Raw genomic sequence first — 27,825 nt, 5'->3', positions numbered from 1 at the left:
CCTCGAGCCTGCTCTGCCATTCAATAAGATCATGGCTGATCATCCAAATTCAGTACCCTGTCCCTGCTTTCTCCCCATATCCCTTGGTCCCTTTAGCCTTAAGAAATATATCCAACTCCTTCTTGAATATATTTAATGAATTGGCCTCTACGGCCTTCTGTGGTAGAGAATTCCACAGGTTCACCACTCTCTGGGTGAAGAAATTCCTCCTCATCTCTGTCCTAAATGGCTTACCCCTTATCCTTAGACTGTGACCCCTGGTTCTGGACTCCCCGACCATCGGGAACATCCTTCCTGCATCTAGTCTGCCCAGTCCTGTTAGAATTTGATAAGTTTCAATGAGATCCCCTCTCATTCTTCTAAACTCCAGCGAGTACAAGCCCAATCGACCCAATCTCTCCTCATACGTCATTCCTGCCATCCCAGGTATCAGAAGAGGATGTTGCCAATGTAGCAGTAAAGGAGGAGGTAGCTGTGATATTGGCTAGGATAAAAATAGATAAAGCGGAGGTACTTAAAAGATTGGCAATCTTCAGAGTAGAAAAGTCACCCGGTTCGGATTGGTTACATCTTAGGCTACTGAGGGAAGTAAGGGCAGAATTGCGAAAGCTCTGGCCACAATCTTCAAATCCTCCTTGGATATGGGGATGGTGCCAGAGGACTGGAGGATTGCAAATGTTACACACCTGTCTAAAAAAGGGGAGATGGATAATCCCAGCAACTACAGGCCAGTCAGCCTAACGTCAGTGGTAGGGAAACTTTGAGACAATAATCCGGGACAAAATTAATGGGCATTTAGAAAAGTATGGACTAATAAATGAGAAGTCAGCATGGATTTGTTAACGGTAAATCGTGTTTGACTAACTTGATCCAATTCTTTGATAAATTAATGGAGAGGGTTGATGAGGGTAGTGTGGTTGATGTTGTGTATATGGACTTTCAAAAGGTGTTTGACAAAGTACCACATAATAGACTTGTTAGCAAAATTAAAGCCCATGGATTAAAGGGACAGTGGCAGCCTGGATACAAAATTGGCTAAGAGACAGAAAGCAGAGAGTAGTGAATGGTTGTTGTTTAGACTGGAGGGAAGTATACAGTGGTGTTCCCCAGGGGTCAGTATTAGGACCAATGCTCCTTTTGATATATATTGATGACCTGCACTTGGATATACAGAGCATAATTTCAAAATTTGCAGATGATACAAACCTCAGAAATATAGTAAACAATGAGGAGGATAGTAGCAGACTTCAGGAGGACAATAACAGACTGGTGAAATGGGCAGACATATGGCAAATGAACTTTAATGCAGAGAAGTGTGAAGTGATACATTTTGGTAGGAAGAATGAGGAGAGGCAATAAAGGTACAATTTTAAAGGGAGACCTGGAGGTGTATGTACACAAATCTTTGAAGGTGGCAGGACAAGTTGAGAATGCTTTTAAAAAAAACATACGGGATCCTTAACTTTATTAAGAGGAATAGAGTATAAAAGCAAGAAAGTTATGCTATACCTTTATAAAACACTGGAAGGATGTCAAGGCCTTGGAGAGGGTGCAGAGGAGATTTACTAGAATGGTACCAGGGATGAGGGATTTCAGTTATGTGGAGAGACTGGAGCGGTTCTCCTTAGAGTAGAGGAGGTTAAGAAGAGATTTGATGGAGGTGTTCACAATCATGAATGGGTTTGATAGAGTAAATAAAGAGAACCTGTTTCCAGTGTCAGAAGGGTCGGTAACCAGAGGACACAGATTAAAGGTGATTGGCAAAAGAACCAGAGGCGACACGAGGAAACACTTTTTTTAAACGTAGCGAGTTGTTGTGATCTGGAATGCGCTGCCTGAAAGGCTGGAAGCTGATTCAATAGTAACTTTCAAAAGAGTACTGGATAAATACTTGAAGGAAAAAAAATTACAGGGCTATGGGGAAAGAACAAGGGGTTAATTGGATAAGTCTACCAAAGAGCTGGCACAGGCACGATGGGCTGAATGGCCTCCCTTTGTGTTGTATCTTCCTATGATTTTATGATTCTAAACCCCTTCCTAATTTTAAAGACCTCCATTATGTCACCCATCAGCCTTCTCTTTACTATAGAAAGGAGCCCCAGCCTGTCCAGGCTTTCCTGATAGTTATAACCTCTCAGTTCTGGTATCATCCTATTTGCACCTTCTCCAGTGCCTCTATATCCTTTTTGTAATATAAGTTTGTGGCCTCCTTATTCCTCCTACCAAAATACACCACCTCACACTTAAGTGCAATTGAAATACTAATATCATGTGAGATTTGTTCAAGTATATGTTTGATTGGCAGTTTTGTTTTATAAAGCTAAAATGTATGTACAGTGTTCTGCTTACTTTCCTTTTTGCCAAAATGCTTCCCAGAGAGAAAACAGAATCTAATTCATTATTGCCCATCATATCTGTGCTACTGGCACCTTTGGCTGGTTAGATTCAGGGGTTCATGTTCCCCCTCATCATTTTTGTGGGGCCTGCCTTGCTCCAGCTTCTCTTTGACAAGCACATGTATGTCACTGTCCGTGGCAATACTGACCAGCACTCAACATTCGAAAATCATTCCAACCATTCACTGGAAATAGCTCAGATCGCCAGGTGGTGAAGGATAGAGTACTAGAGCCCAGTCTTCAGTCATTTACACCTTTCATATATTGATGTCAGTGATTGACAGCTGGTGCCATCACCAATAAAATGGAAGCTCGTGCCCCCTCTTAACCAATAAATCGGAAATGAAACACAATTTAAATAAAACTTAACAAATCAAGTCAGAATTTTGTTCCCAGGGTGATGATGCACTCCAGTCCCTGCGATGCTCACTGGTCGTGGAAGGCCTCAAGTGTGCCGGCAGACACTGTGTGCCCCATCTCCAGGGCCACCCGGGCGCGAACATAGTCATGGAAGAGAGGCAGGCAGTCGAGCCAAACCACCCCCTCGACCGCCTGCTGCCTGGACCTGTTGATGGCCACCTTGGCCAGGCCCAGAAGCAGTCCCTACGACCTGCCCGCTCCCCTCCGCACCGGGTGACCAAAGATCAGGAGCGTGGGACTGAAGTGCAACCAAAATTCGAGGAGCAGCCCCTTCAAATAGTGGAAGAGGGGCTGCAACCTCTCACACTCGACGTACACATGGAACACGGACGCCTCCATGCCGCAGAAATGGCAGGCAGCCTGGGAGTCCATGAACCTAGTTATAAGTTTGTTGCACGGGACTGCTCCATGCAACACCCCCACACCAAGTCCCCACTGGAAAAGGGGAGGACTCCCACGTAGAGAGCCCTCCACTGGGGACCCGCCTCCTCTGGAAGGCAAGATGGGATGGCAGACGAAGAAGACAAAGTGGAGAGTGTGCAAGAGCAGCTTCTACAGGAATCCCCTCCGTGCAGATTGGAAAGATATGGAAGGGATCTCCAAGTGACAGCTCAAGCTGTGATGCGCCGGCTCCCGAGGGAGGTTTCGGGTCCTGATGCTGATGAGGAATTCCTTCCAAACGGGGGTCAGCTCGGACGGGATCGCCATCGACTACGTCCTTGACTCTGGTCACCTTGCCAACCAGGGCCCTCCCCTCCGTCAGCCATCTGAAACCGCAGTGGTGGAGGTGTGGATTCTTGAGGACAGCCACCACTCCTGATGGGGGGGAACTCTGGCTGGAGGCGATGTTCCAGATCCTGATCAGTTCCTGGTAAAAGACAGGCAGCTCCTGCAAGGAGGCACGTGTACCGCCCAGTTTTATAAACAGGAGTTGCGTGTTGTAGTTGAGGCCGTGCAGCTGGCGGAAGAAATACGTCGCCAGCACACACCATCTGGGAGGATCCTCGACGTACAGGTATCTCTGCAGGGTCTGAAGACGGAAAAGCGCAGCCTGGGTCCGCACGCACACCTGTGCCTGACTGCCCTCCCTAAGCAGGAGACTCAGAACCGGGGCAGAGATCTTGGTGACAAATGCAGGGGGAGGGATTTAAGTGACCAACCGGTACCACAGCATAGTGGCCACCATCTGATCTATGACCAGCACTTGACCCCTGTAGGACAACACTTGGAGAGGTCATGCCAGCGCCCTAGGTGACTTTGGCCTCCAGCTCTTGCCAGTTCACCGGCCATGAGGAGCACGTCATCGGCGTAAGCTGAGGGGACGACCGCCACGCCCGGCTCTTACAGTGTCAGTCTCGTCAACATCTTCTGCAAGAGGTGCAGGAAAGGCTCTATGCAGATGGCATATAACTGGCCAGACATGGGGCATCCCCGATGCACCCCTCACCCGAAGCGAAGGGGCGCCGTCAAAGACCCGTTAACCTTAATCAGACACTTTGCGATGGCGTACAGAAGTCGGATCCGGGCGACAAAATGCATCCTGAACCCTAATGCGTGCAGAGTCCCGAAGAGGTACTCATGATCCACCCTGTCGGATGCCTTCTCCTGATCCAGGGAAAGGAAGGAGACCGACAGACCAGCTCTCTGGGAATGGTGGACCAGGTCCCGGACCAGATGAATGTTGTCCTGGATGGTTCGGCCGAGGACCGTGTAGGACTGGTCGGGGTGGATCATGTGGGCAGCACAGTGCCAAAGCGAGCAGACATGGCCCTGGCAAAGATCTTGTAGTCCGTGCCGAGGAGGGAGACTATTAAATCCGTGTGTTAATGGAGACACGGAATGCAGGAGTTGGTTTAACAAGTCTTTACTGAATGGAGACAATCTGAAAACTGAAACTACAGAAGCCTGCCAGGGCCTTTTATACAGGGGTGGTCACTGCCGGTACTGCAGTCTGAGACCAGTTATTCCCTTAAAGGGACATACACAACAATTCCTCCCCTTTTAGATAAACAGTACATAACATTCATTTAACAACTAAATAATAACTAAATACAATTACAATTACAATTACTGTTGCTAGATACATTAGTTGAAGTTAAGCAATTATAAGTTCAGTCTTTGAGGAGGCTTCCTGATTCTGTCTGGATAACGCCTCTTTGGGATATCAGGTTCTTCTGGCAAGGTTGAGTCGGAATCAATGTCGTTGTTTGGTTCGTCTGCTTCCAATATCACCGATTCTGCGGTAGATGCAATTGGTACTTCGGTTTCATCGCCAGGTGTATCAGATCGTGGTGTGGAGTTGAGGTTTTCCAGTGACTCTAGAATCTGGTCAGCATGGCGTCTTACAATGCTTTCTCCAACGTCCACGGTATACATTAGAGGTCCTTGCCGTGTACAGATCGTTCCTGGCTGCCATTTCTCTGTGCGGTAGTCCCGGGCCAAAACTGGTTGACCTATCTTAAAATTCCTGGTCGGCCTTTCATTCATATTCTGAAACTGCCTGTTCTCCACATCTCTTCTGACGTTTGGCTTAACCAAATCCAAGCGGCATCGTAGTCTTCGATTGAAGAACATCATGGCTGGAGTTTGGTTGGTAACCGCATGTAGGCAAACAAGAAGTTATCCACCTTGTGTTGTAGGGGTATATCTTCATTACACATTGCCTTGATAGCCTTCTTGAATGTTTGAACAAACCTCTCGGCCAATCCATTAGTGGCTGGATGATATGGGGCGGATGTGTAATGCTTAACACCATTGTTCTTTAAGAACCTCCGGAACTCTTCAGACACAAACTGTGGTCCATTGTCAGAGCAAATCTGTTCAGGCAGTCCATTCCTGGCGAATATGGTTCGTAAGACTGTGATAATTTTTTCTGTGGTGGTTGAGGACATTTTTATTACCTCTGGCCACTTTGAATGTGCATCCACCGCAATTAAAAACATCGAGTCCATAAAGGGACCAGCAAAATCAATGTGCACCCTTTGCCATGGAGATGAGGGCCACTCCCATGGATGTAGAGGAGCTTGTGGTGGGGCGTTTTGGACCTTCTGGCATCCTGTACAGCTCTTGGTCATCTCTTCAATTTCTCTATCGATTCCCAGCCACCACACAAACGCTCTGGCTAAGTTCTTCATTTTTACCCCTCCCAGATGACCCTCATGAAGCTCATTGAGCACTCTATCCTTCAATTTGGGTGGATTTACTACTCTGGATCCACACATCAAGGTTCCTCTGCACCCTGACAGCTGTTCTCTTCTCAGTGAGAATGCTGGCAGCAGTGGTTCGCCATGTGCTGGCCATCCCTTCACCGTTAAATCATAGACCCAGGAGCGTGTCGGGTCATTTCGTGTTTCCTTTTCTATGTTTGCATTCGTCACAGGGAGACATTCGACAATAGTCGAGTGGAATAACTCCACTGGATCCACTGCCAGTTCTTCTTCTACCATCGGCAATGGTAGGCGCGACAATCCATCAGCATTCCCATGCTGTTTAGTTCCTTTGTACTCGATGTCATATTGGTGTGCCCCTAGGAAAAGGGACCACCTCTGTAGCCGTTGTGCCGTCATTATCGGTACGCCCTTCTGAGGGTTGAAAATGGAGACGAGATGTTGATGATCAGTTAGTAGAGTAAATTTCTGACCGTGCAGGTAGTGATTGAACTTCTTCACCCCCCCCCACACCAGGCTGAGGGCCTCTCTGTCAATCTGGGCGTAGTTACGCTCGGCTGAAGTTAACGAGTGTGACGCAAAAGCTATCGGCCTCTCAGAACCATCAAGGAATTTATGTGACAGTACCGCCCCAATGCCGTAGGGAGACGCATCACACGCCAGTCTTATCAGTAGTGATGGGTTGTAGTGAGCCAATACTTCTCTTGAAGTGATTAGGTCTTTACTCTTCTGAAAGGCCCACTTACATTCATCGCTCCATTTCCATGCTACTCCAGTTTGTAGTAGGGCGTTCAGTGGATGCAGAATTGTCGACAAATTCGGCAAAAACTTATGGTAGTAATTCATCAATCCGAGGAATGACCTCAGTTGTGACACATTTTCAGGCGCTGGAGCCTTAACCACCGCTTCAATTTTGTCAGGGGACTTATGCAACCCCTCTTCATCAATCACGTGGCCACAATACGATATCTGTTTCTTAAAAAACTCGCACTTGGGGCGATTGGCTCGTAGCCCATGTTCACAGAAATCACAGAAACCCCACAATGCAGATAGAGACCATTTCGGCCCATCGAGCCTGCACCGACACATATCCCACCCGATCCCTGTAACCCCTACACTAACACATATCCCACCCTACCCCTGTAACCCCACGTATTTAATCCCCCTAACACTAAGGGTCAATTTTTATCATAGCCAATCAACCTAACCCGCACATCTTTGGACTGTGGGAGGAAACTGGAGCACCCGGAGGAAACCCACGCAAACACGGGGAGAATGTGCAAACTCCACACAGACAATCGCCCGAGGCCGGATTCGAACCCGGGTCACTGGTGCTGTGAGGCAACAGTGCTAACCACTATGCCACCGTGCCCCGTAGTCTAGTGAGCACCTACTCTAGGTTGGCAAGGTGTTCACTGTCATCTTCACCTGTCACTAGGATGTCGTCCAAGTAACACTGAGTCCTCGGAATCCCTTGCAGGACTTGTTCCATCGCTCTTTGCCATATTGCCGGAGCTGATGCTACTCCGAATACCAGTCGATTATACTGGTAAAGACCTTTGTGAGTGTTTATCGTGAGATACTTCCTAGAGGATTCTTCAACCTCCATCTGCAAATATGCTTGCGCTAGGTCAATTTTTGTAAAACGCTTCCCTCCGGATAGTGAGATGAAGATATCTTCTATCCTTGGAAGAGGATATTGTACTGTGTGAAGGACTGGGTTCACAGTCACCTTGAAGTCCCCACAGATGCGAACCTTCCTTGGCTCCTCAGACTTATTGTTTAACGTTTTCTTCATGACAGGAACGATGGGTGTCGCCCACTCGCTCCAGTCTACCTTAGATAACACGCCTGCATTCTCCAGATTCTCCAGCTCTGCCTCGACGGCTGGGTGAATTGCATATGGTACCGGTCTTGCTTTGAAAAACTTGGGAATTGCATTCTCCTCTATTTTTATCGAGGCGGTTACGCCTTTAAGAGTGCCCAGTTCTTGTTGAAATACCTCTTTGGCGTCAGCTAAGATTGTTGACAATCGTCCAGGAGTGACGTCGTCATCCTTTTTGCCAGCCACCGTCAGTGCCTGAATGGAGTGCCAGTCTAAACTTATCTTTCTGATCCATTCACATCCCAATAACGGTGGTCCACCATCTTGCAGAATGTAGAGATACAATTTCCGTATTTTCTTGCCGTTGTATTCGACAGGCACCCTTATTTTTCCTCTGGGGTATACTTTTTGCCCCGTATACGACCTCAAGACAATGGATGTCTCTCTCAAGGGTATGTGTGAGAATAGCCGCTCGTAGTCTCGTCGATTCATGACGGTTAGAGCTGATCCTGTATCCAACTCCATTTTGACTTGAGACTCTGCTATCGTGAGGGTGACCCAAATGGCTCGGTGATCCTCTTTTGCGATTATGTTGTGAAGTTTGAGACAGCTTAGTCTCTTGTTCCCGGATTCACTATCGCTCATCTGGTCTTCGGAACTACTGTCCGTCATCTTCTGTACTTTCCTGTACGGTTCCTTAGTAGCCTTTTTATTGTCGTTGGTCTTCTTCTCAGACCTGCAAACTCGTGCAATGTGTCCCATCTTTCCGCATTGCCTGCATATTTTGTCCTTGGACCAGCAGTCCTTCTGGTCATGGTTTGTTCTGCCGCAGCGATAACATTTTGCAAATTCCCGTGTCATTTCGTGGGTGCCGTATTCCTGTGGCTTTTGTTGTATTTCCGCAGCTCCCCTTGCTGCTGCTTCATACGACACTGCCACGCTGAAAGCCTTATCTAGCGTCAGCTCTTTCTCTGAGAGTAACCTCTTCTGGGTTCCTTCACTCAGGAGTCCACAGACAAATTTGTCCCGTAAGGTATCTGCCAGTCCTGCTCTGAACTGGCAGTGCTTTGATAGCTTGCGTAGTTCCGTAAGGTAATCAGCATTGCTCTCATTTTTAATGCTGATTTCTCCTGTGGAATTTAAATCTTTCTGCTATCAGCAGCGGTGTAGGATTTAGGTGTTCCTGTAGGATAGCAACAATTTCGTTAAAACTCTTCGCCTTTGGTTTGGCTGGAGTAATCAGGTCCCGCAATAGGCCGTACGTTCTTGCGCCCATTAAATTTAGCAATACCGATGCCTTTTTCCCCTCGGCTATTTCGTTTGCCTCGCAATATACCTCGACTCTTTCCACATACGTGGTCCAGTCTTCTATTGCATTATCGAAGGCAGTGATATTGCCAGTCTTTGGCATCTTGAAAATCTAAGATGGTGTCTCCCGCGCTTTTCCTTCGTCCCCGATGGATCAAAATGGCGCCTCCCGCGCCTTTCCTTCTTCCCCGCCGAGTTAAGATGGCGCCTCCCGCGCTTTCCCGCCGCTGCCGCTCCTGTCAACGCCGCTCTCTGCGGTATTTTTATTTTTAACCGTTCCCGTCGTGGAGCGGACCCTCTGGGACAGTTCCCTCCCTCTTCTTAGGTCCGAACGCTGCCCGGCTGCGAAGCACCGGCTGCACCCTGTGTGCTCCACCCTCTCTCTCTCTCTGCTTCCCGACTCGCTGCCCAGCCCCGTTGCAGAGCCACCCGATCGAGCTCTAGCCCGCCGCAGCCCAGGAAGGATCAGTGCACTACCTGCCACCAGCCCGATTAGCTGGGAAACCACAGACTGGGGAACCAAGCCTGGCTCTGGACAGTCTCTCCTGCAAGTTTTCAATCTGATGATTTGGAGGGCGGTTGCCCACGGTCGACGCCCGTTTCTCGAGTTTCTTTGGATTATTTTTTTTTTTTCTTTTCTGGCTTCGACCTTCAATAACGTCGTCTGAGGTGCTGCCGAGTTGCAGGTAAGTTCGTTTCTTACTCGTCGCCAGTATTAAATCCGTGTGTTAATGGAGACACGGAATGCAGGAGTTGGTTTAACAAGTCTTTACTGAATGGAGACAATCTGGAAACTGAAACTACAGAAGCCTGCCAGGGCCTTTTATACAGGGATGGTCACTGCCGGTACTGCAGTCTGAGACCAGTTATTCCCTTAAAGGGACATAAACAACAGAGACCAGGCGCCAGTTCTTAAGTAAGTGGTCTCACCAAGGCCCTGTACAACTGCAGCAAGACATACTTGTTCCTGTACTCAAACCCTCTCGCTACAAAGGCCAACATACCATTTGCCTTCTTAACCGCCTGCTGCACCTGCATGCTTACCTTCAGCGACTGGTGCACAAGGACACCCAGGTCTCGTTGCACTTCCCCTTCTCCCAATCTATTGTCATTCAGATCTGCCTTCCTGTTTTTGCCACCAAAGTGGATAACCTCACATTTATCCACGTTATATTGCATCTGCCATGCTTCTGCCCAATCACCCAACCTGTCCAAATCATACTGGCAGCACACATGCCCACCCAGCTTTGTGTCATCCGCAAATTTGGAGATATTACATCTAGTTCCCTTGTCTAGATCATTAATATATATTGTGAATAGCTGGGGTCCAAGGACCAATCCTTGCGGTACCCCACTAGTCACTGCCTGCCACTTGGAAAAAGACCCGTTTATTCCAACTCTTTGCTTTCTGTCTGCCAACCAGTTCTCTATCCAAGTCAATACCTTGCCCCCAATCTCATGTGCCTTAACTTTACACGCTAATCTCTTATGCGGGACCATATTGAAAGCCTTCTGAAAGTCCAAATACACCACATCCACTGGTTCTCCCTTATCTATTTTAGTACATAAGTACATAAGAAATAGGAGCAGGAGTAGGCCAATCGGCCCCTCAAGCCTGTTCCGCCATTCAATAAGATCATGGCTGATCTGATCCTAACCGCCAATCTACTATCACAGAACCATCTCCTGAATCTAACAGAATTAGACACACGAAATAGGAGCAGGATCAGGCTACATGGCCCCTGGGCCCGCTCCGCTACCCACAGGGCCATGACCGATCCGAACCTAGACTCATGTCCAAATTCCTGCCCGCTCCCCGTAACCCTTAATTCCCTTTACTTCTAGGAAACTGTCTATTTCTGTTTTAAATTTATGTAATGATGTAGCTTCTACAGCTTTTTGGGGCACCATATTCCATGGACCTACCACCCTCTGAGTGAAGTAGTTCCTCCTCATCTCAGTTTTGAAAGAGCAGCCCCTTATTCTAAGACTATGCCCCCTAGTTCTAGTTTCACCCATCATCGGGAACATCCTCCCTGCATCCAACCGATCCAACCCCTTCACAATCTTATATGTTTCAATAAGATCGCCTCTCATTCTTCTGAACTCCAATGAGTAGAGTCCCAATCTACTCAACCTCTCCTCATATGTCCATCCCCTCATCCCCGGGATTAACCGAGTGAACCTTTTTTGTACTGACTCGAGAGCAAGTATGTCCTTTCTTAAGTATGGACACCAAAACTGTACGCAGTATTCCAGGTGCGGTCTCACGAATACCTTGTACAACTGAAGCAATACCTCCCTATTTTTATATTCTATCCCCCTAGCAATGAAAGCCAACATTCCATTGGCCTTCTTAATCACTTGCTGCACCTGCATACTAACCTTTTGAGTTTCGTGCACCAGGACCCCCAGATCCCTTTGTGCTTCAGTACTTTCCAGTTTCTTGCCATTAAGATAATAACTTGCTCTACGATTTTTCCTGCCAAAGTGCATAACCTCACACTTTCCAGTATTGTATTCCATCTGCCAAATCTCTGCCCACTTACTTAGCCTGTCTATGTCCACTTGCAGGTTTTTTATGCCCTCCTCACTCACTACTTTCCCTCCCATCTTAGTATCATCTGCAAACTTTGAAATGTTACACTCGGTCCCCTCCTCCAAATCGTTAATATAGATTGTAAAGAGTTGGGGACCCAGCACTGACCCCTGTGGAACACCACTAGTTACTGATTGCCAGTCTGAGAATGAACCATTTATCCCAACTCTCTGCCTTCTGTTAGATAGCCAATCCTCTATCCATGCCAGAATATTACCCCCAATCCCGTGATTTTTTATCTTAAGCAATAATCTTTTGTGTGGCACCTTGTCAAATGCCTTTTGGAAGTCTAAATACACTACGTCCACTGGTTCCCCTTTATCCACCCTATATGTTACTTCCTCAAAGAACTCCAGCAAATTTGTCAAACATGACTTCCCCTTCATAAAACCATGTTACATCCTCAAAAAATTCCAGTAGATTAGTCAAGCATGATTTACCTTCTGTAAATCCATGTTGACTTTGTCCGATCCTGTCACTGTTTTCCAAGTGCTCTGCTATTACATCTTTTATAATGGACTCTAGCATTTTCCCCACTACCGATGTCAGGCTTACAGGTCTGTAATTCCCCGCTTTCTCTCTACCACCTTTTTTGAATAGTGGGGTAACATTAGCTACCCTCCAATCCATGGGTACTGTTCCAGATTCCATCGAATGTTGGAAGATGACCAGCAATGCATCTACTATTTCTAGGGCCACTTCCTTAAGTACCCTAGGATGTAGATTATCAGGCCCTGGGGATTTATCAGCCTTCAATCCCATCAATTTCCCTAACATCATTTCCCTACAAATACTGATTTCTTTCAGTTCCTCCCTTTCATCAGACCCTATGTTCCCCGGCATCTCTGGGAGATTATTTGTGTCCTCTGTGAAGACAGAACCAAAATATGTATTTAATTGGTCTCCCATTTCTTTGTTCCCCATTATAAATTCCCCTGATTCTGACTGCAAGGGACCTATGCTTGACTTCACCAAACTTTTTCTCTTCACATATCTATAAAAGCTTTTACAGTCAGTTTTTATGTTCCCTGCAAGCTTACTCTCATATTCTATTTTCCCTTTCTTAATTAATCACTTTGTCCTCCTTTGTTGAATCCTAAACTGCTCCCAATCCTCAGGTTTACTGCTTTTTCTGGCCAAATTATATGTCCTCTCCTTGCTATCCTCTTATGCTATCCCTAATTTCCCTTGTTAGCCATGGTTGAGTCACCTTTTTTGTTTTATTTTTATGCCAAACTGGGATGAACAAATTCTGTAGTTCATCCATGCGGTCTTTGAATGTTTGCCATTGCCTATCCACCGTCAACCCTTTGAGTGACATTCCCCAATCAATCCTACCCAACTCACGCCTCAGACCATCGTAGTTTCCTTTATTTAAATTTAGGACCCTAGTCTCTGAGTCAACTACTTCATTCTCCATCTTAATGAAGAATTTGATCATATTATGATCGATCCGAGAGGCAATTTTAACTAAAGGGTACAATCCTGAAGTGGGTGCATGAACAGAGACCTGGGGGTATATGTGCACAAATCATTGAAGGTGACAGGGCAGGTTGAGAAAGCAGTTAAAAAAGCATACGGGATCCTGGGCTTCATAAATAATGGAATAGAGTACAAAAGCCAGGAAGTTATGATGAACTTTTATAAAACACTGGTTCGGCCCCAACTGGAGTATTGTGTCCAATTCTGGGCACCACATTTTAGGAAGGATGTGAAGGCCTTAGAGAGGGTGCAGAAAAGATTTACAAGAATGGTTCCAGGGATGAGGTACTTCAGTTTCATGGATAGACTGGAGAAACTGGGGTTGTTCTCCTTAAAGCGGAGAAGGTCGAGAGAAGATTTCATAGTGGTGTTCAAAATCATGAAGGGTTTAGATAGAGTGAATAAAGAATAACTGTTCCCATTGATGGAAGGGTCAATAACCAGAGGACACAGGTTTGAGGTGATTTGCAAAAGAACCAGATGCGACAGGAGGAAAAACATTTTTATGCAGTGGTTATGATCTGGAATACACTGCCTGATAGGGTGGTGGAGGCAGACTGAATCGTGACTGTCAAAAGGGAATTGGAAAAGTTCCTGAAGGAAAAAAGTTTGCAGAGCTACAGGGAAAGAGCGGCGGAGTAGGACTAGCTGAAATGCTCTCGCAGAGAGCCGGCACAGGCTCGACGGAGCAAATGGCCTCCTTCTGTGCTGTAACCATTCCATGATTCTATGATTCTATAGGCACGGGCCTTGGCACTGATGCCCTCTGGAACTGAGGCAAGGGATCCGTCGTCGGCCAACAGCCCCAAGAGCTGCTTATGGACCCCCTGCCTTTTTTCCAGTGAGTAGAAGGGGGAGCCGTGGTCCAGGTCTTGGAGGAACTGAATACGCGACCTCTCCTACGTGCCTCGGAACTCGACGAGCTGCAGGTCCTTCAGCGCGCCCTTCTTCTCTTCGTACACCTTCCGCAGGGCCGGGTCTTTGACGACTTGACTGAGACGGGACTCCAGGTTGAGCAGCTCCTTCTCCAATCGCCCGACCTGAGCCTTCCGTCTCTTGGTCGACTCCCTCACATACTCCTGACAGAAGAGACGGACGTGAGCTTTGCCCATGTCCCGCAATAGGTTCAACGAGGGGAAGCCCCCCTGCTTCCTTCTCCAGTCGACCCAGAATTGACGGAACGAATCCCACAACCTCTCGTCCTCCAGCAGCAGGTTGTTAAAATGCCACTACGCGGACCCCACCCGTGCGTGGAGCGGAGCGAGCTCCATTCACACCTGGTGCTGGTCTGAGGACAGCAGCAGCCACGTGGAAGCCGCCAGAATGTGGGAGACGTACGCTCGGGAAATGTTAATACGGTCGATTCTTGACCTTCCTCCTCTAGATCTTAGGCGAGTGAAGGCGTTGGAGTCGGGGTGGAGATTTCGCCAGACATCCAGCAAGTCGAAGGACCCGAGCTGGTCCCTCAACTTCCCCATCGGTGCCATGCTGCCCTTGCCTCAAGGGTGAAGTTCAAATCCCCCCTGAGGATAATGCACTTGCTGGCATTGGTGGAGTCTAAAAGAGTGGAGACTTCTTCAAAGAAGTGCATTTGCTGTGCATCAGTCTGTGGGACGTACACGTTCACTAGATGGAGCGACACATCCCCCAGGTGAACAGTGGGATGGAGCAAGCGGCCTGGCACAGGCTCCTTGACCCCCAAGATCTCTGGTGGAAAATGTGGGGCCAGCAAGATAGCCACCCCGCAAGAAGTGGTGGCGAAGTGGCTCATGCAGACCCCTCCTCACCATTCCAGGAGCCACATGGCCTCGTCTCCTGGAACAGTGTGGGTTTCCTGCAGGAAGCACACCGCATACTTCCCTTCCTTCAGGAGCGAGAACTTAATAAATATGCGGCATGCCTCTCTGCTGCCGTTGATTTTGAGGCTGACTGTGGTTATCTTCACGATGAGAGCATTGTGCAACCTTTACTTAACCCTACTGTGGGGAGGGAGCAAAGTCACACGTTATCCTCCACTCCCTCAGCAGCCCAGTGAGGAGTGTCTTGAACCAATGCAGCTCTCTGTAGTTTACACCCTTGCCCACGCTCAGAGTCTTAGCAGCGGAGCGGACGGACCTGATGAGCAACGCCAGCTCCAACCATCTGCCGAGGGCCAGCTGGACATTATTGCAGTGACCCAGGCAACCGACCAGAAATTCCTGGAGCTCCTCAATGGGGGTGAGGAGAGACTCAGTGGGGATGAGGGGAGACTCGGCAGGGAACTCGGCAAAGGTGTTTATTCTTCCTCCACACCTTCCTTCCATGCGGACGCTCTTTCCCTCCCTGCCGGAGGCCATACTGACTTTGGCCTCTGATGTCGACCGCGCATTTGGTGTTACTGGTGCGGGCACGGGGACGGGGGCGGGGGCGGTGTCAGCCTCGGCTGCTTTAGTTGTTTTTGTTAGATCCGTGTATCTTGATGTTGTGTCCTTCAATAATTAGACAAAAGATTGCAGGGAACAATCAACAGGTGTTTACTGAATGAGGGTTACTCTAAAACTAACTGTACAGATCCCTACTCAGGGTTTATATACAGGTGTGGTCACTGCCGGTACTACAGTATACAGGAGCTGTAAAAAGTAGTTCTCCCCTTAAAGGTACATAAACTACAATTCCTCCCCTTTTAGATTAACAGTTCCATAACATTCATTTAACAATTAAATATCAACTAATTACAATTAACACTTTTAACATGCAACATTAACTGAAAATAGTCTATTTATAAATTCAGTCTTTGGGGCGGATCTCTGATCCTTTCTGGATAGTGCCTTTCCTGAGTGTCTTGCTCTTGGTGTGGAGGCGATTCTGGCCCCCTGTCGTCGGTTGGTTCATCAGCTTCCGATGCTACTGTTTCTGGGGTAGATGCTACCTGTATGTCGGGTTCATCACCAGGTACGCGAGACATGGGGTTGACTCGCTCCTGTGACTCTAGGATCTGGTCCACATGGCGTCTCACAATGTTCTCCCCAACATCCACTGTGTACATTAGTGGCCCCTGCCGTGTGCATATCGTTCCTGGTTGCCATTTCTCTGTTCGGTAGTCGCGGGCCAAGACTGGTTGCCCTACATTGAAGCTCCTTGTCGGCTTCTCATTGATGTGCTGGAATTGCTTATTCTCAACATCTCTTCCTACATTTGGTCTGAGCAAATCCAGACGAGGTCTCAACCTTCGGTTAAAGAACATCATGGCCGGGGTCTGGTTGGTGACTGCATGTGTCGCATTTCTGTAGGCGAACAGGAAATTGTCCACCTTATGCTGCAGTGGAATGTCATCATCGCACATGGCCCTTACTGCTTTTTTAAAGGTTTGTACGAACCTCTCAGCCAATCCATTTGTGGCTGGATGATATGGGGCGGATGTGTAATGCCTTACCCCATTCCTTTTCATAAATCTTCGAAATTCTTCGGACACAAACTGTGGTCCGTTATCAGAGCAAATCTGCTCTGGCAAGCTGTTCCTGGCAAATATGGTCCGTAGGACTGCAATAGTTTTCTCCGTGGTGGTGGAGGACATTTTGATCACCTCAGGCCATTTCGAGTGCACATCCACGGCTATTAAAAACATTGAGTCCATGAATGGACCAGCAAAATCAATATGCACCCGTTGCCATGCAGATGAGGGCCACTCCCATGGGTGTAGAGGGGCATGTGGTGGTGCATTTTGGACCTTCTGGCATCCTGAGCAGCTCTTTGTCAGGTCCTCGATTTGCTGATCGATCCCCGGCCACCACACATAAGCCCTAGCAAGGCTTTTCATTTTCACCCCTCCCAGATGGCCTTCATGAAGCTCATTGAGCACTCTCTCCCTTAACTTGGGTGGAATTACCACTCGGGATCCACACATCAAGGTCCCCTGGCATACTGACAGCTGTTCTCTTCTGGATGAGAATGCTGGCAACAGTGAGTCGCCATGTGTTGGCCATCCCTTCACCGTCAAGTCATATACCCGAGACAGTGTCGGGTCATTTCGGGTCTCCTTCTCTATACCAGCGTTAGTTACTGGCAAGCATTCAATTATCGTCCAATGAAATATTTCGACAGGGTCCACTGCTGGTGCTTCCTCCGCAGTAGGTAGTGGCAGGCGTGATAGCCCATCAGTGTTTCCATGCTGTTTCGTGCCCTTATACTCGATTTCATATTGGTTTGCCCCTAGAAAAAGGGACATCTTTGTAGCCGTTGCACAGTCATCACCGGAACGCCCTTCTTTGGATTAAAGATGGAGACAAGTGGTTGGTGGTCAGTCAGCAAGGTGAACTTCTGCCCGTGCAGATAGTGGTTAAACTTTTTCACTCCCCACACTAGGCTGAGGGCCTCCCTGTCAATCTGGGCGTAGTTACGCTCGGCTGAGGCTAGTGATCGTGACGCAAAGGCTATTGGCCTCTCTGAGCCGTCTGAGAATTTGTGCGACAGCACCGCTCCAATGCCATAGGGTGATGCATCACACACCAACCGAATTGGTAGTGCTGGGTTGAAATGAGCCAACACCTCTTTTGATGTGATCAATTCTTTGCTCTTCTGGAAAGCTCGTTTACATTCGTCATTCCACTTCCCTGGTACCCCCGTTTGCAGTAGGGTTTTAAGTGGGTGTAGTACGATAGACAAATTCGGCAAGAACTTATGGTAGTAGTTCACCAGCCCGAGGAACGACCTCAGTTGTGACACATTTTCCGGTGCTGGAGCCTTGACTACTGCCTCAATCTTTTCAGGGGACTTATGTAACCCCTCTTTATCAATAACGTGGCCACAATACAAGATCTGCTTCTGGAAAAACTCGCATTTGTGGCGATTAGCTCGGAGCCCATATTCCTTCAATCTAGTGAGCACCTGCTCCAGGTTGGCGAGGTGATCACTGTCATTTTCGCCCGTGACCAGGATGTCGTCCAAATAACACTGGGTCCCTGGAATCCCTTGCAGGACTTGATCCATTGCCCTTTGCCAAATAGCTGGAGCTGATGCTACCCCGAACACCAGCCGATTGTATTGGTAGAGACCTTTATGATTGTTGATCGTGAGGTACTGTTTCGAGGCTTCTTCTAACTCCATTTGCAGGTACGCCTGGGCCAGATCAATCTTAGTGAAGCGTTTCCCTCCAGATAGCGAGGCAAAAAATCTTCAATCCGCGGAAACGGATTTTGTACAGTGTGAAGGACTGGGTTCACTGTCACCTTAAAGTCCCCACAGATGCGAACCTTCTTTGGTTCCCCATGCGTATTACTCAACGACCTCTTCATTACAGGAACGATGGGTGTAGCCCACTCGCTCCAGTCCACTTTGGACAGTACTCCTGAACGTTCCAAACCTTCCAGCTCTGCTTCAACGGCTGGGCGGATCGCATAAGGTACCGGTCTGGCCTTAAAAAACTTTGGGCTTGCATTTTCCTCTATTTTGATCATCGCTGTTATGCCTTTTAGTGTTCCGAGTCCCTCCTGGAACACTTCTTGTGCGTCAGTTAGCATTTTTGACATTCGTCCAGGTGTGACGTTGTCATCCTTTTTGGCATCTACAGTCAGTGCTTGTATGGAATGCCAATCTAGCTGTATCTTCCGGATCCATTCACGTCCTAGTAGTGGTGGTCCTCCATCTGGCAATACATATAGGTCCATTTTTGGTGTTTCCTTGCCGTTATATATAACGTTCACCCTTATTTTTCCTTTGGGGTAGACTTTTTGCCCCGTGTACGTCTTCAAGACAATCTCTGTATCTCTCAAGGGTATATGTGAGAATAGCCACTTGTAGTCCCTTCGGTTTATGACTGTTAGGGCTGATCCTGTGTCCAATTCCATTTTCAATTGGACTCCGGCTATCTTGAGCGTGACCCAGATAGTTTGGTGATCCTCCATTTTGATCACATTATGTAGTTTCAGACAACCCAGCTCCTTGCTTCCGGAGTCTGTATCACTTTTCTGTTCATCTGAACTACTCTCCGTCACCTTATGTACCTTCTTGTACTTCTCCTGCTGGTTTTCTTTCCCGACCTGCAGACTTTTGCTATGTGTCTTACTTTTCCACACTGTCTGCACACTTTGTCCTTGAACCAGCAATCATTATGGTCGTGTGTTGTTCTGCCGCAGTGAAAGCACTTCACTGTTCCGTATGACATTTCATTTGTGCCATATTCTTGCGGTCTCCGATGTATCTCTGCCACGCCCTGTGCTGCTGCTTCATGTGATACTGCCATGCTGAAAGCCTTGTCCAGCGTAAGATCATTTTCTGATAGAAGCCGTTTCTGGGTTCCTTCACTTTGAAGCCCACACACAAACTAGTCCCTTAAAGTATCTGCTAGTCCCGTTCCAAACTGGCAGTGTTTCGATAGCTTGCGCAGTTCCGTTAAATACTCAGCATTACTTTCATCTTTATGCTGGTTCTTTTTGTGAAACTTAAATCTTTCCGCTATCAGCAGCGGTGTGGGGTTTAAGTGGTCCTGTAGGATTGACACTATGTTTTCAAAATCCTTTTCCACTGGCTTCTCTGGGGTTACTAGGTTTCACAGTAAGCCATACGTTTTTGCACCCATTGAATTCAACAATACCAGCGCTTTCTTGTCATCTGGCACTTCATTCGCCTTGCAGTATACTTCTATGCGTTTGAGATATGTCGTCCAATCTTCGACTTCATTGTCGAACGCTGTGACACTGCCACTCTTCGGCATCCCTGGGTGTGGTTAGACTGGCTCAAAATGGCGTCTCCCGTGCTCTCCCTTCTTCCCCGCTGCGGCTCAAAATGGCGTCTCCCGCGCTCTCCCTTCTTCCCCGCTACGGCTCAAAATGGCGTCTCCCGCGCTTTCCTTTCTTCCCCGCTGACACTGCTCAGCCCTTGAACACCGGCTGCATTCTGCGCATTTTCCTGCGTGCCTCTCTTTCTCGTTGACGCTGCTCAGCCCTTGAACACCGGCTACGCTCTGCTCTCTCGGTGACGCCGCTTGGTCCTGAACACCGGCTGCACCCTGTGCGCTCTACCCTCTCTCTTCTCCCATCGACGCCACTCGGTCCTGAACACCGGCTGCGCCCTGTGCGCTCTACCCTCTCTCTTCTCCCGTCGACGCTGCTCGGCCTTTTGCTGTGCCGTCGGTCGGCTCTAGCCGCCGTTGTCCGGGAAGGGTCTGCGCAGTACCTGTTGCCAGCCCATTTTGCTGGACCACTGTGACTGGAGAACCAAGCCCGGCTCTCGACAGCCTCCCCTGCGATGCTGGAATCTCCGCTGGAAGACTGGGGGGTTTCCCGTGGTCGACGCCCGTGCTTCTGGACTCGGCCTTCTTCTTTCACTGTTCTCCAGGAGCAAATCCCTGGGAGGTGATGCAGAGTTGCAGGTAGGTTTGAACCTTCTCGTCGCCAATGTTAGATCTGTGTATCTTGATGTTGTGTCCTTCAATAATTAGACAAGAGACTGCAGGGAACAATCAACAGGTGTTTACTGAATGAGGGTTACTCTAAAACTGACTATACAGATCCCTACTCAGGGTTTATATACAGGTGTGGTCACTGCCGGTACTACAGTATACAGGAGCTGTAAAAAGTAGTTCTCCCCTTAAAGGTACATACACTACAGTTTTGGCAGCCTTGAGGCAGGGCAGTTTTTACGTACGTGCCCCACCTCCTTGCAGGCGTGGCACCGCACCCCGTTCAATGTCTAGAAGACGCAGTAGGGAGACCCTGGTGGTTATCTATGAATCCACCCTCTGTGTCCTCCTCCCTCGCCAGAGGTCAGAAATATAAGATAGTCAGTAATATATCCAATAGGGAATTCAGGAGAAACTTTTACTCAGAGACTGGTGAGAATGTGGAACTCACTACCATAGGGAGTAGTTGAGGCGAATAGCTTAGTTGCATTTAAGAGGAAGCTAGATAAGCACATGAGGGAGAAAGGAATGGAAGGATATGTTGATGGGGTTAGATGGAAGGATATGATAAGAGGGGTGGAAGGAAGCTTGTGTGGAGCATAAACACCGGCATAGACCAGTTGGGCCGAATGGCCTGTTTCTTTGCTGTACACTCTATGTAATTCTATGTATTGCACATTTGCAGTTTTCCTAATGGTGCTTGGGCTCTGCTACTTAAACTAAACCCCAGGGACCCTTCTGGTTCCCTATGCAGTACAAATATAACTTGCATTCACTTCTGAGTGAATCAAACACAAGCAAACTTAAGAGCCTGTACATTTATTAAGGAATGCTTAACAAGCTCTCTTGGGGATGGATGGAAAGAGAAAAATAGCCAGACATGACCACAATAAACCTGATGGCACATTTTGATATGACTTATATCATGGTTGTAGACTAACAGAAAATAATTTGCACAGCACAAACCATGTACTGTAGTTTGTGCCAAATCCAGTATTTGGAAGAATTACCTAATCTGTTCTTACTCTGTTTCCTTCTGAAGGATGTCCAGACTGTAGACTGAAGGAGAACACACGTTTTTCAAGAACAGGGCTGCCTATCTTCCAGTGTAAAGGCTGTTGTTTCTCCCGTGCTTATCCCACACCAATGCGGTCCAAGAAAACGATGCTGGTTCCCAAGAATATCACTTCAGAGGCAACGTGCTGCGTAGCTAAATTATTTTCCAGGGTAAGACTTTTGGTTGAAGTAGAAAATCGTATTACAAGAAGTGAATTTGGTAATAAGACTGAAAATGTACTCCATTCTTTCAGCCAAACAGGTGGTGCAGTAAATAAAATACATTTGAGGGATCATTTTGCCAGGCTATGCTCCGGTGTGGACCTTCACGGTGGGGGGCACGGTGGCATAGTGGTTAGCACTGTTGCCTCACAGCGCCAGGGACCCGGGTTCAAATCTGGCCTCGGGCGACTGTCTGTGTGGAGTTTGCACATTCTCCCTGTGTCTGCGTGGGTTTGCTCCGGTTTCCTCCCACAGTCCAAAGATGTGCAGGTTAGGTTGATTTGGCTGTGATAAATTGACCCTTAGTGTTAGGGGATTAAATACGTGGGGTTGCGGGGATGGGGTGGGATGTGTGTCGGTGCAGGCTCGATGGGCCGAAATGGCCTCTATCTGCACTGTAGATTCTGTGATTCTGTGATTCAGTAAACGGGAGCACAGGACGGAGATAGGGGTTGGCTTTCTGTAGGAGATTCTCATATATCCCGATTGCCCTTATGGAGATTTATAGGGTATTGTCATTCATTCTTTACCTCTAATACGAGGCGTAGGGAAACACTGAAAATGTCTGATTTATTAAATCATGTCAATGAGATAATAAGATATTACCCCTTACATGTAGTATATATGAGATATAGGTACCAATAATTCTCGCATATTTCAGGAGATGCCTTTGCTGCTTCCGCTAGTCTCAGCGTAGATAGAAGAGATCCCCTCTTGAGCTTTTGGGAGTTGAATTCTAGTATCTTTCATCACAGATGTCATCACTACTACCTTCCTGTTCTCACAGCTGCTGTTACCCTTTCTTGCGTCTGCCTTTTATGTCTTATCTCTTCCAATCTTTATTGCAAAGGAAATGTAATCTCATATCTACACTGGCTTCTTCACACTTCACCCCCTGCTGTGATAAGAAGCCTATCTGGAACTGCTCTGTGTCTCTCTCTAGCATGTTATAAACTCTCAATATTATATTCTGTATAATGCCAATGAGGCATTCTGTTTAATAATCTATATGTGCCTACCCTTACAATTGGGCTACGATGTTGTAGGGTTGATTCTGTGACCGTGCTCCAGTCCAGCAGGGCTCCAAGTTTGCAAAAGTACCCCTTTGATGCCAGATAAATAGGAGAACAGTCACACGACTTATATACAGTTTATAGCTGTAGTTCCATTGCCTATAGAAATATCGGAGCACCCTGCTGGCTAAATGCAATGCTCTTGTTTGATACTCAGCCATAGAGACTGGAAGTCCAATCCTCATTCTGTGCTGAATTTGCTGATCCCAGTGATAGGGATGCCAGAGGTGCCGAAAGGTAAGGAAGGGAAAAGTCAGCCAGGTTTTCAGCTCCCAGTGACCCTTTGCTGAAAAGTGTAGGCATGATGACCGGCTGAGGACAGGACTGAGCTCAGCTGCAGGGAGGCCCTCCCCAGAGTTAGTGGAACATGCTCACACTCGGTCTCCTACCAACCATTTGGTACACACACAGCGACAGAACAATTCATCAAATAATTATCTAGACCTCTCAGCGGGATCATTACGTGATACAAGAAACAATTACCTCTCTGCCTGGCACAGCGAGATCAATTGATAATTGATTACCACTCTCCCCAGGGGGTCGATTTATCCAGAAAGTCACCTGAAAAGAAAATTGATCAATTATCTTATAATAAGAATGTAACAAACATTTGTATCACGCCTTTCACAACCTCAGAACTTCCCAAAGCGCTTTACAGCCAATTTTGAAGCACAGTCACTGTTGTAATGTAGGAAACGCGGCAACCAATTTGTACACAGCAAGCTCCCACAAACAGCAATGTGATTATTAATGACCAGATAATCTTTTTTTTAGTGATGTTGGTTGAGGGATAAATATTGGCCAGGACACTGGGGAGAACTCCCCTGCTCCTCTTCGAAATAGTGCATGGGATCTTGAGAGGGCAGTTGGGGCCTCAGTTTTACGTCTAATCTTAAATAACTACGCCACCTTTGAGAGTGCAGCACTCCCTCAGCACTGTACTGGAGTGTCAGCCTGGATTTTGTGTTCAAAGTCTCGGGAGTGGGACTTGGACCCACAACCTTCTGACACAGAGACGGGAGTGCTAACATGGTATTTAGCTTCATTGCTAAAGCTCTTTGCATTGTTTTCTACAGAAACAAAACAATAACAAAAAGCCAAAAAACACACTGCATAAGCAAATATAACATTTGTACCAGTCAATAAAGGGGTAGAGGAGGCAACCACTTCTGGAGAGGAGAGGAGGAGAGAATGTAGATGAGAGAAAAAACAGCTGACTGATTGATGAACATGGATGAACCTCAGTACCCAGTCCAAGGAGATGTGTTTGTATGTTGGATGTCACTGTGACACTGTTTTATTACTTAAATATTTTTAGGTGACGTTAATGGGAAACCTGAAGATTGAAAATCACACAGACTGTCACTGTAGCACCTGTTACTATCACAAGTCCTAAGAGTGTAAAAAACCTGAGGAAAGAAAGTATATAAAAGTGCACGTGTTCTTCATTGCTTCATATAAGTGGTTACCTGATGTAACTGTAGGCTTTTAAACTATGTATTTCTGTGTAACCAACATGCTATCGCAAATAAGTTTACCTTCTCACAGACTTGTGTGCAAACAAAGGCTCATTTCACAATATCACCAAACAGCTAAGTTCCTGTGTTGCAATGAAACTCCTTGGGGGAGAAATTGGGTGGAGCCGCAAACGGGGCGCCAAGCTCGCCTGGGCGCCAGATTTTGCGCTGCGATTGGAGCAGCAGCGATCGCTGGAAATTCAGCTTGAGCTCCCCAAGAGGGACACGGAGCGAGGCTCGAGGCGCGCCGCGTCCCTCTTAGGGCGCTGAAACTGAATATCGCAGCGCAACGTACCGCAGCGCCACACGCTGCGGCATGGCGCGCTGCGGTACTGCAGGCCTTCCTCCCATTCTTAAGGGGGAGGTGCCTGCAGCAGCGCGATGAGCGATCGCGAGTACCGACAAAAGAGCCCGGCACCGAGGAGAAGTGCCGGGCTCTCGGAAAACAGCCGGCAATGCCGCGGCGGGAAAACAGGGGGCCGGGGACGGAGGTGCTGGCAGGCGGCCGCCGAAAAAACGGCCGCCCCGCACCTCCACCTTAATTTGCGCCACTGCCGCCACAGGTAGGCCCGGTGAACTGGGCGCGATTAGCGAGCGGCGCTACAGAGGCAGTCGCTGCCAAATATCGCGATCGGGGTGGTAGCGGGGCGCTGCGCACACCGATGACATCATCGGTGGCGGCGCAGCGCAACAGGCTAACGCCGCCATTAACGCCCCAGCTAAATATCGCGGGAGGCATGGCCAGTGGTGCTAAAGCCACTGAGTGCCCTCTTCAGGCGCTAACTGGTGGTGCAGCCCACCGAATTTCTCCCCCCTTATGTTTGAGAAACTGTGGTTTCATTTCAAGTTAAGACTGAAATTTATACTTCAGATGTTTATTGATCAAAAGAAACATTCAAAAATTGCCAGCAATTCAGCACCTTTTTAAAGAATCAGGCCCCTAAAAGTCGTCAGTTTCTTCTTTTTTACATGTCCAAGCTTATATCTCCCACCACCACACACAAAAAAACCTTGCTGTGGCCACAACCTTACTTGTCTTTAGAGGAGGAGGTGGCGGATGAGAAGATGAAGGAAGAGGAGAGAGAAGAGGTAGAGGAGGGAGAGGGTGGAGTAAGAATAGAAGTAGGTGGAGGTAGAGGATGTTGAGGAAGCGTAGAGAGAGGTAGTAGAGGTAGAGGAGGAGGAGAGGGGGTAGTAAGAGAAGGAGGTGGTGGTGAGGAGGTGGAGGAGATGGTGGATGTTGAAGAGAAGGAGGAGAAGGTCCAGACAAAGGACGAGGTGGGTGTTGAAAAGGAGGTGGTGGATGTTGAGGAAGAGGAAGAAGAGAAGGGTAAGATGGAGGAAGAAGAGAAAGGTAAGCAGACCAGGTGGAGGATGTTGAAGCAGAGGTGGAACAGGAGGTAATGGATGTTAGGAAGAAGGAGTGGAGGAGAAGGTGGTGGATGTTGAGGAGCAGTAGGTGGACCTTGCGAGGAGGAGATTGTACGAAAGACTGGTATTAGAGATTCTTAGTAGATGGGAATCATATATGTACAAATTTAAGCGTAGCCATTGACCAACTAACCTTACCCATGATTCTCTATGAGTATGGAAATGTTAAAGACTGTTCGAATGTAGCCACAAGACAGTTAAAAAGCAGTTTTGACTAAGCTCAGATAACAAACAGCCACAGGCTGCGAGTGAAGGTTAAATTGTTAAATAACATATTATAGTACTATTAACATATTATAATGCTAAGTAGGAATTAGAGTTCGCTTAACAAAACTAATTGCAAAGATATTTGAAAGATAATTAGTATAAAAGATGTAAAATGAAAGAGATCTTGGGAGTTAAAGTGTCCACTTGGTAGATCAAAGTGAAATAGTCTGAACACTGTCATGATAAGGGAGACAGCTCCGAGATGGGCCTCTTGGTATTAGGCCGTATATTGCTTGTACCAGGGAAGATAGAATAAGAGAGATAAGTTCCAATAAAGTGAAGAAACGTATAAACAAGATAACGATGAAACAGAGTAGAGTTATTGGAAAATTTACTGAGCAAGGAGTCAAGATACTATCCTTAGTCTGAGTGACAGATGGTATTTTGACCATTAGAACCTATGAAAAAAGGTGATTTTGTTAAAGACCATATATGGACACTGGCCAAACGAACTGTTGATAACAAAAGGGTTAAAACCCCGATACTAAAAGAATAACTTCACACAGACCTACTGCGTGAACAAAGGAACAGACTGAATACGACGTCACCCGTCTCCGAGAGGTTCCAGAGACCAAGGGCTGCAAGCTACTCGTTAGAACTATCACCTGTTGTTAAGTATGTTACGCTGTAAGCTTAATAAATCTTGATCAATTGCTCAAACATACTGGCTGCTGCATATTTGTGTCTTGTCCAAGAACTCTGAGGGATCATTTAAGATCTTACAAGATGGAGAAGGAGGTGTGGATGTTATGGAGTACATTTCAATGGAATGAAAATCAGCTGGTCTCTATAAAGGGCAGGCGGTCCGCTCTGACAGATTCCGCCCAGGCAGTGAAGATGAAGACTTATCCCACTGGTGCTGTGCCATTGTGTAACCAGCCCATTGTATGACTGGGCACTACAAAAGCTTGTTTTCAATTTCTCCCTTCCTTTCCTGGTGGCGGATGATTCCATGTGCAGCGGCTGGCCTCTGGTACTTTACCCAAGTGTGAGCCTAGATTTTGAGTATCAATGGGCTTTTCAACGATGAAAGGTATTACAGTTGAGCTAATTTCTGTCCTTACCCTTCATGCAGAGACACATGTGAGCTTCGATGGGCTACTGAACCATGTATGGCATCATAGTTGAGTTCAATCCTGTCCTCGACGATCATGCACATTGTTGCAGAGGGTTAGGACACTCTGACCAGTAATGAGGAGCCTGGCATGCAGAAGCTACAGCCAATTGTATACTCACTAACACATCATATGGGACAGTTACCCCTGAGGTTCCCTAGGTATTTGTCAAATTCTATTGAAGAAAACCCTTTGATGATGTTTTACTTGTGAATTACAGAGCACACATTGGAGCACTGTACCATCCAGTTGGCACAAAGGATGAACACTCGATTAAACTCACTGACCATGTAATTCCAACTGACGTAAAAATGATGATTGTTATCAGTTTTGGGGACAACTAGTTTGACATGAAGAAAGATTTTGAGAAATGGAGCCGTAGATTCCCAGTAAAATGCTGTAGGAAGTTGTAATGCAGAGAACACACTCTTACACATCTTCTGCACATGCCCAAAGATCCAGTCTTACTGGTGGAAATTACTAAGTGATATAAAAGAAACTACTCAGTGACACAATCGAGCTAGCATGCTGCTTCTTGAATCTCCTTTAGTGCATCTTATGGACTTGAACGC

The 27,825-nt window shown here is 47.3% G+C and overlaps 1 protein-coding gene across 1 annotated transcript in view; it reads left to right on the top strand.

The window, feature by feature from the left end:
- The window catches only part of cga (glycoprotein hormones, alpha polypeptide), a 31,054-nt gene extending 6,333 nt beyond the window's left edge, over positions 1-24,721 (top strand). The window contains exons 2-3 of the mRNA XM_085977695.1: positions 21,615-21,799; positions 24,242-24,721. Of these exons, the coding sequence (XP_085833821.1) occupies positions 21,615-21,799; positions 24,242-24,319 (263 nt within the window). The 3' untranslated portion in view covers positions 24,320-24,721. The remainder of the gene's footprint in view (positions 1-21,614; positions 21,800-24,241) is intronic.
- Positions 24,722-27,825: the final 3,104 nt, after the last annotated feature.

Source organism: Somniosus microcephalus, chromosome 3 (assembly GCF_052327205.1).
Source record: "Somniosus microcephalus isolate GS21.2 chromosome 3, FLI_Smic_1.0, whole genome shotgun sequence".
NCBI lineage: Eukaryota > Metazoa > Chordata > Chondrichthyes > Squaliformes > Somniosidae > Somniosus > Somniosus microcephalus.
The sequence above is the reverse complement of the archived record's forward strand: the minus strand, read 5'-3'. Positions and strand labels throughout refer to the sequence as shown.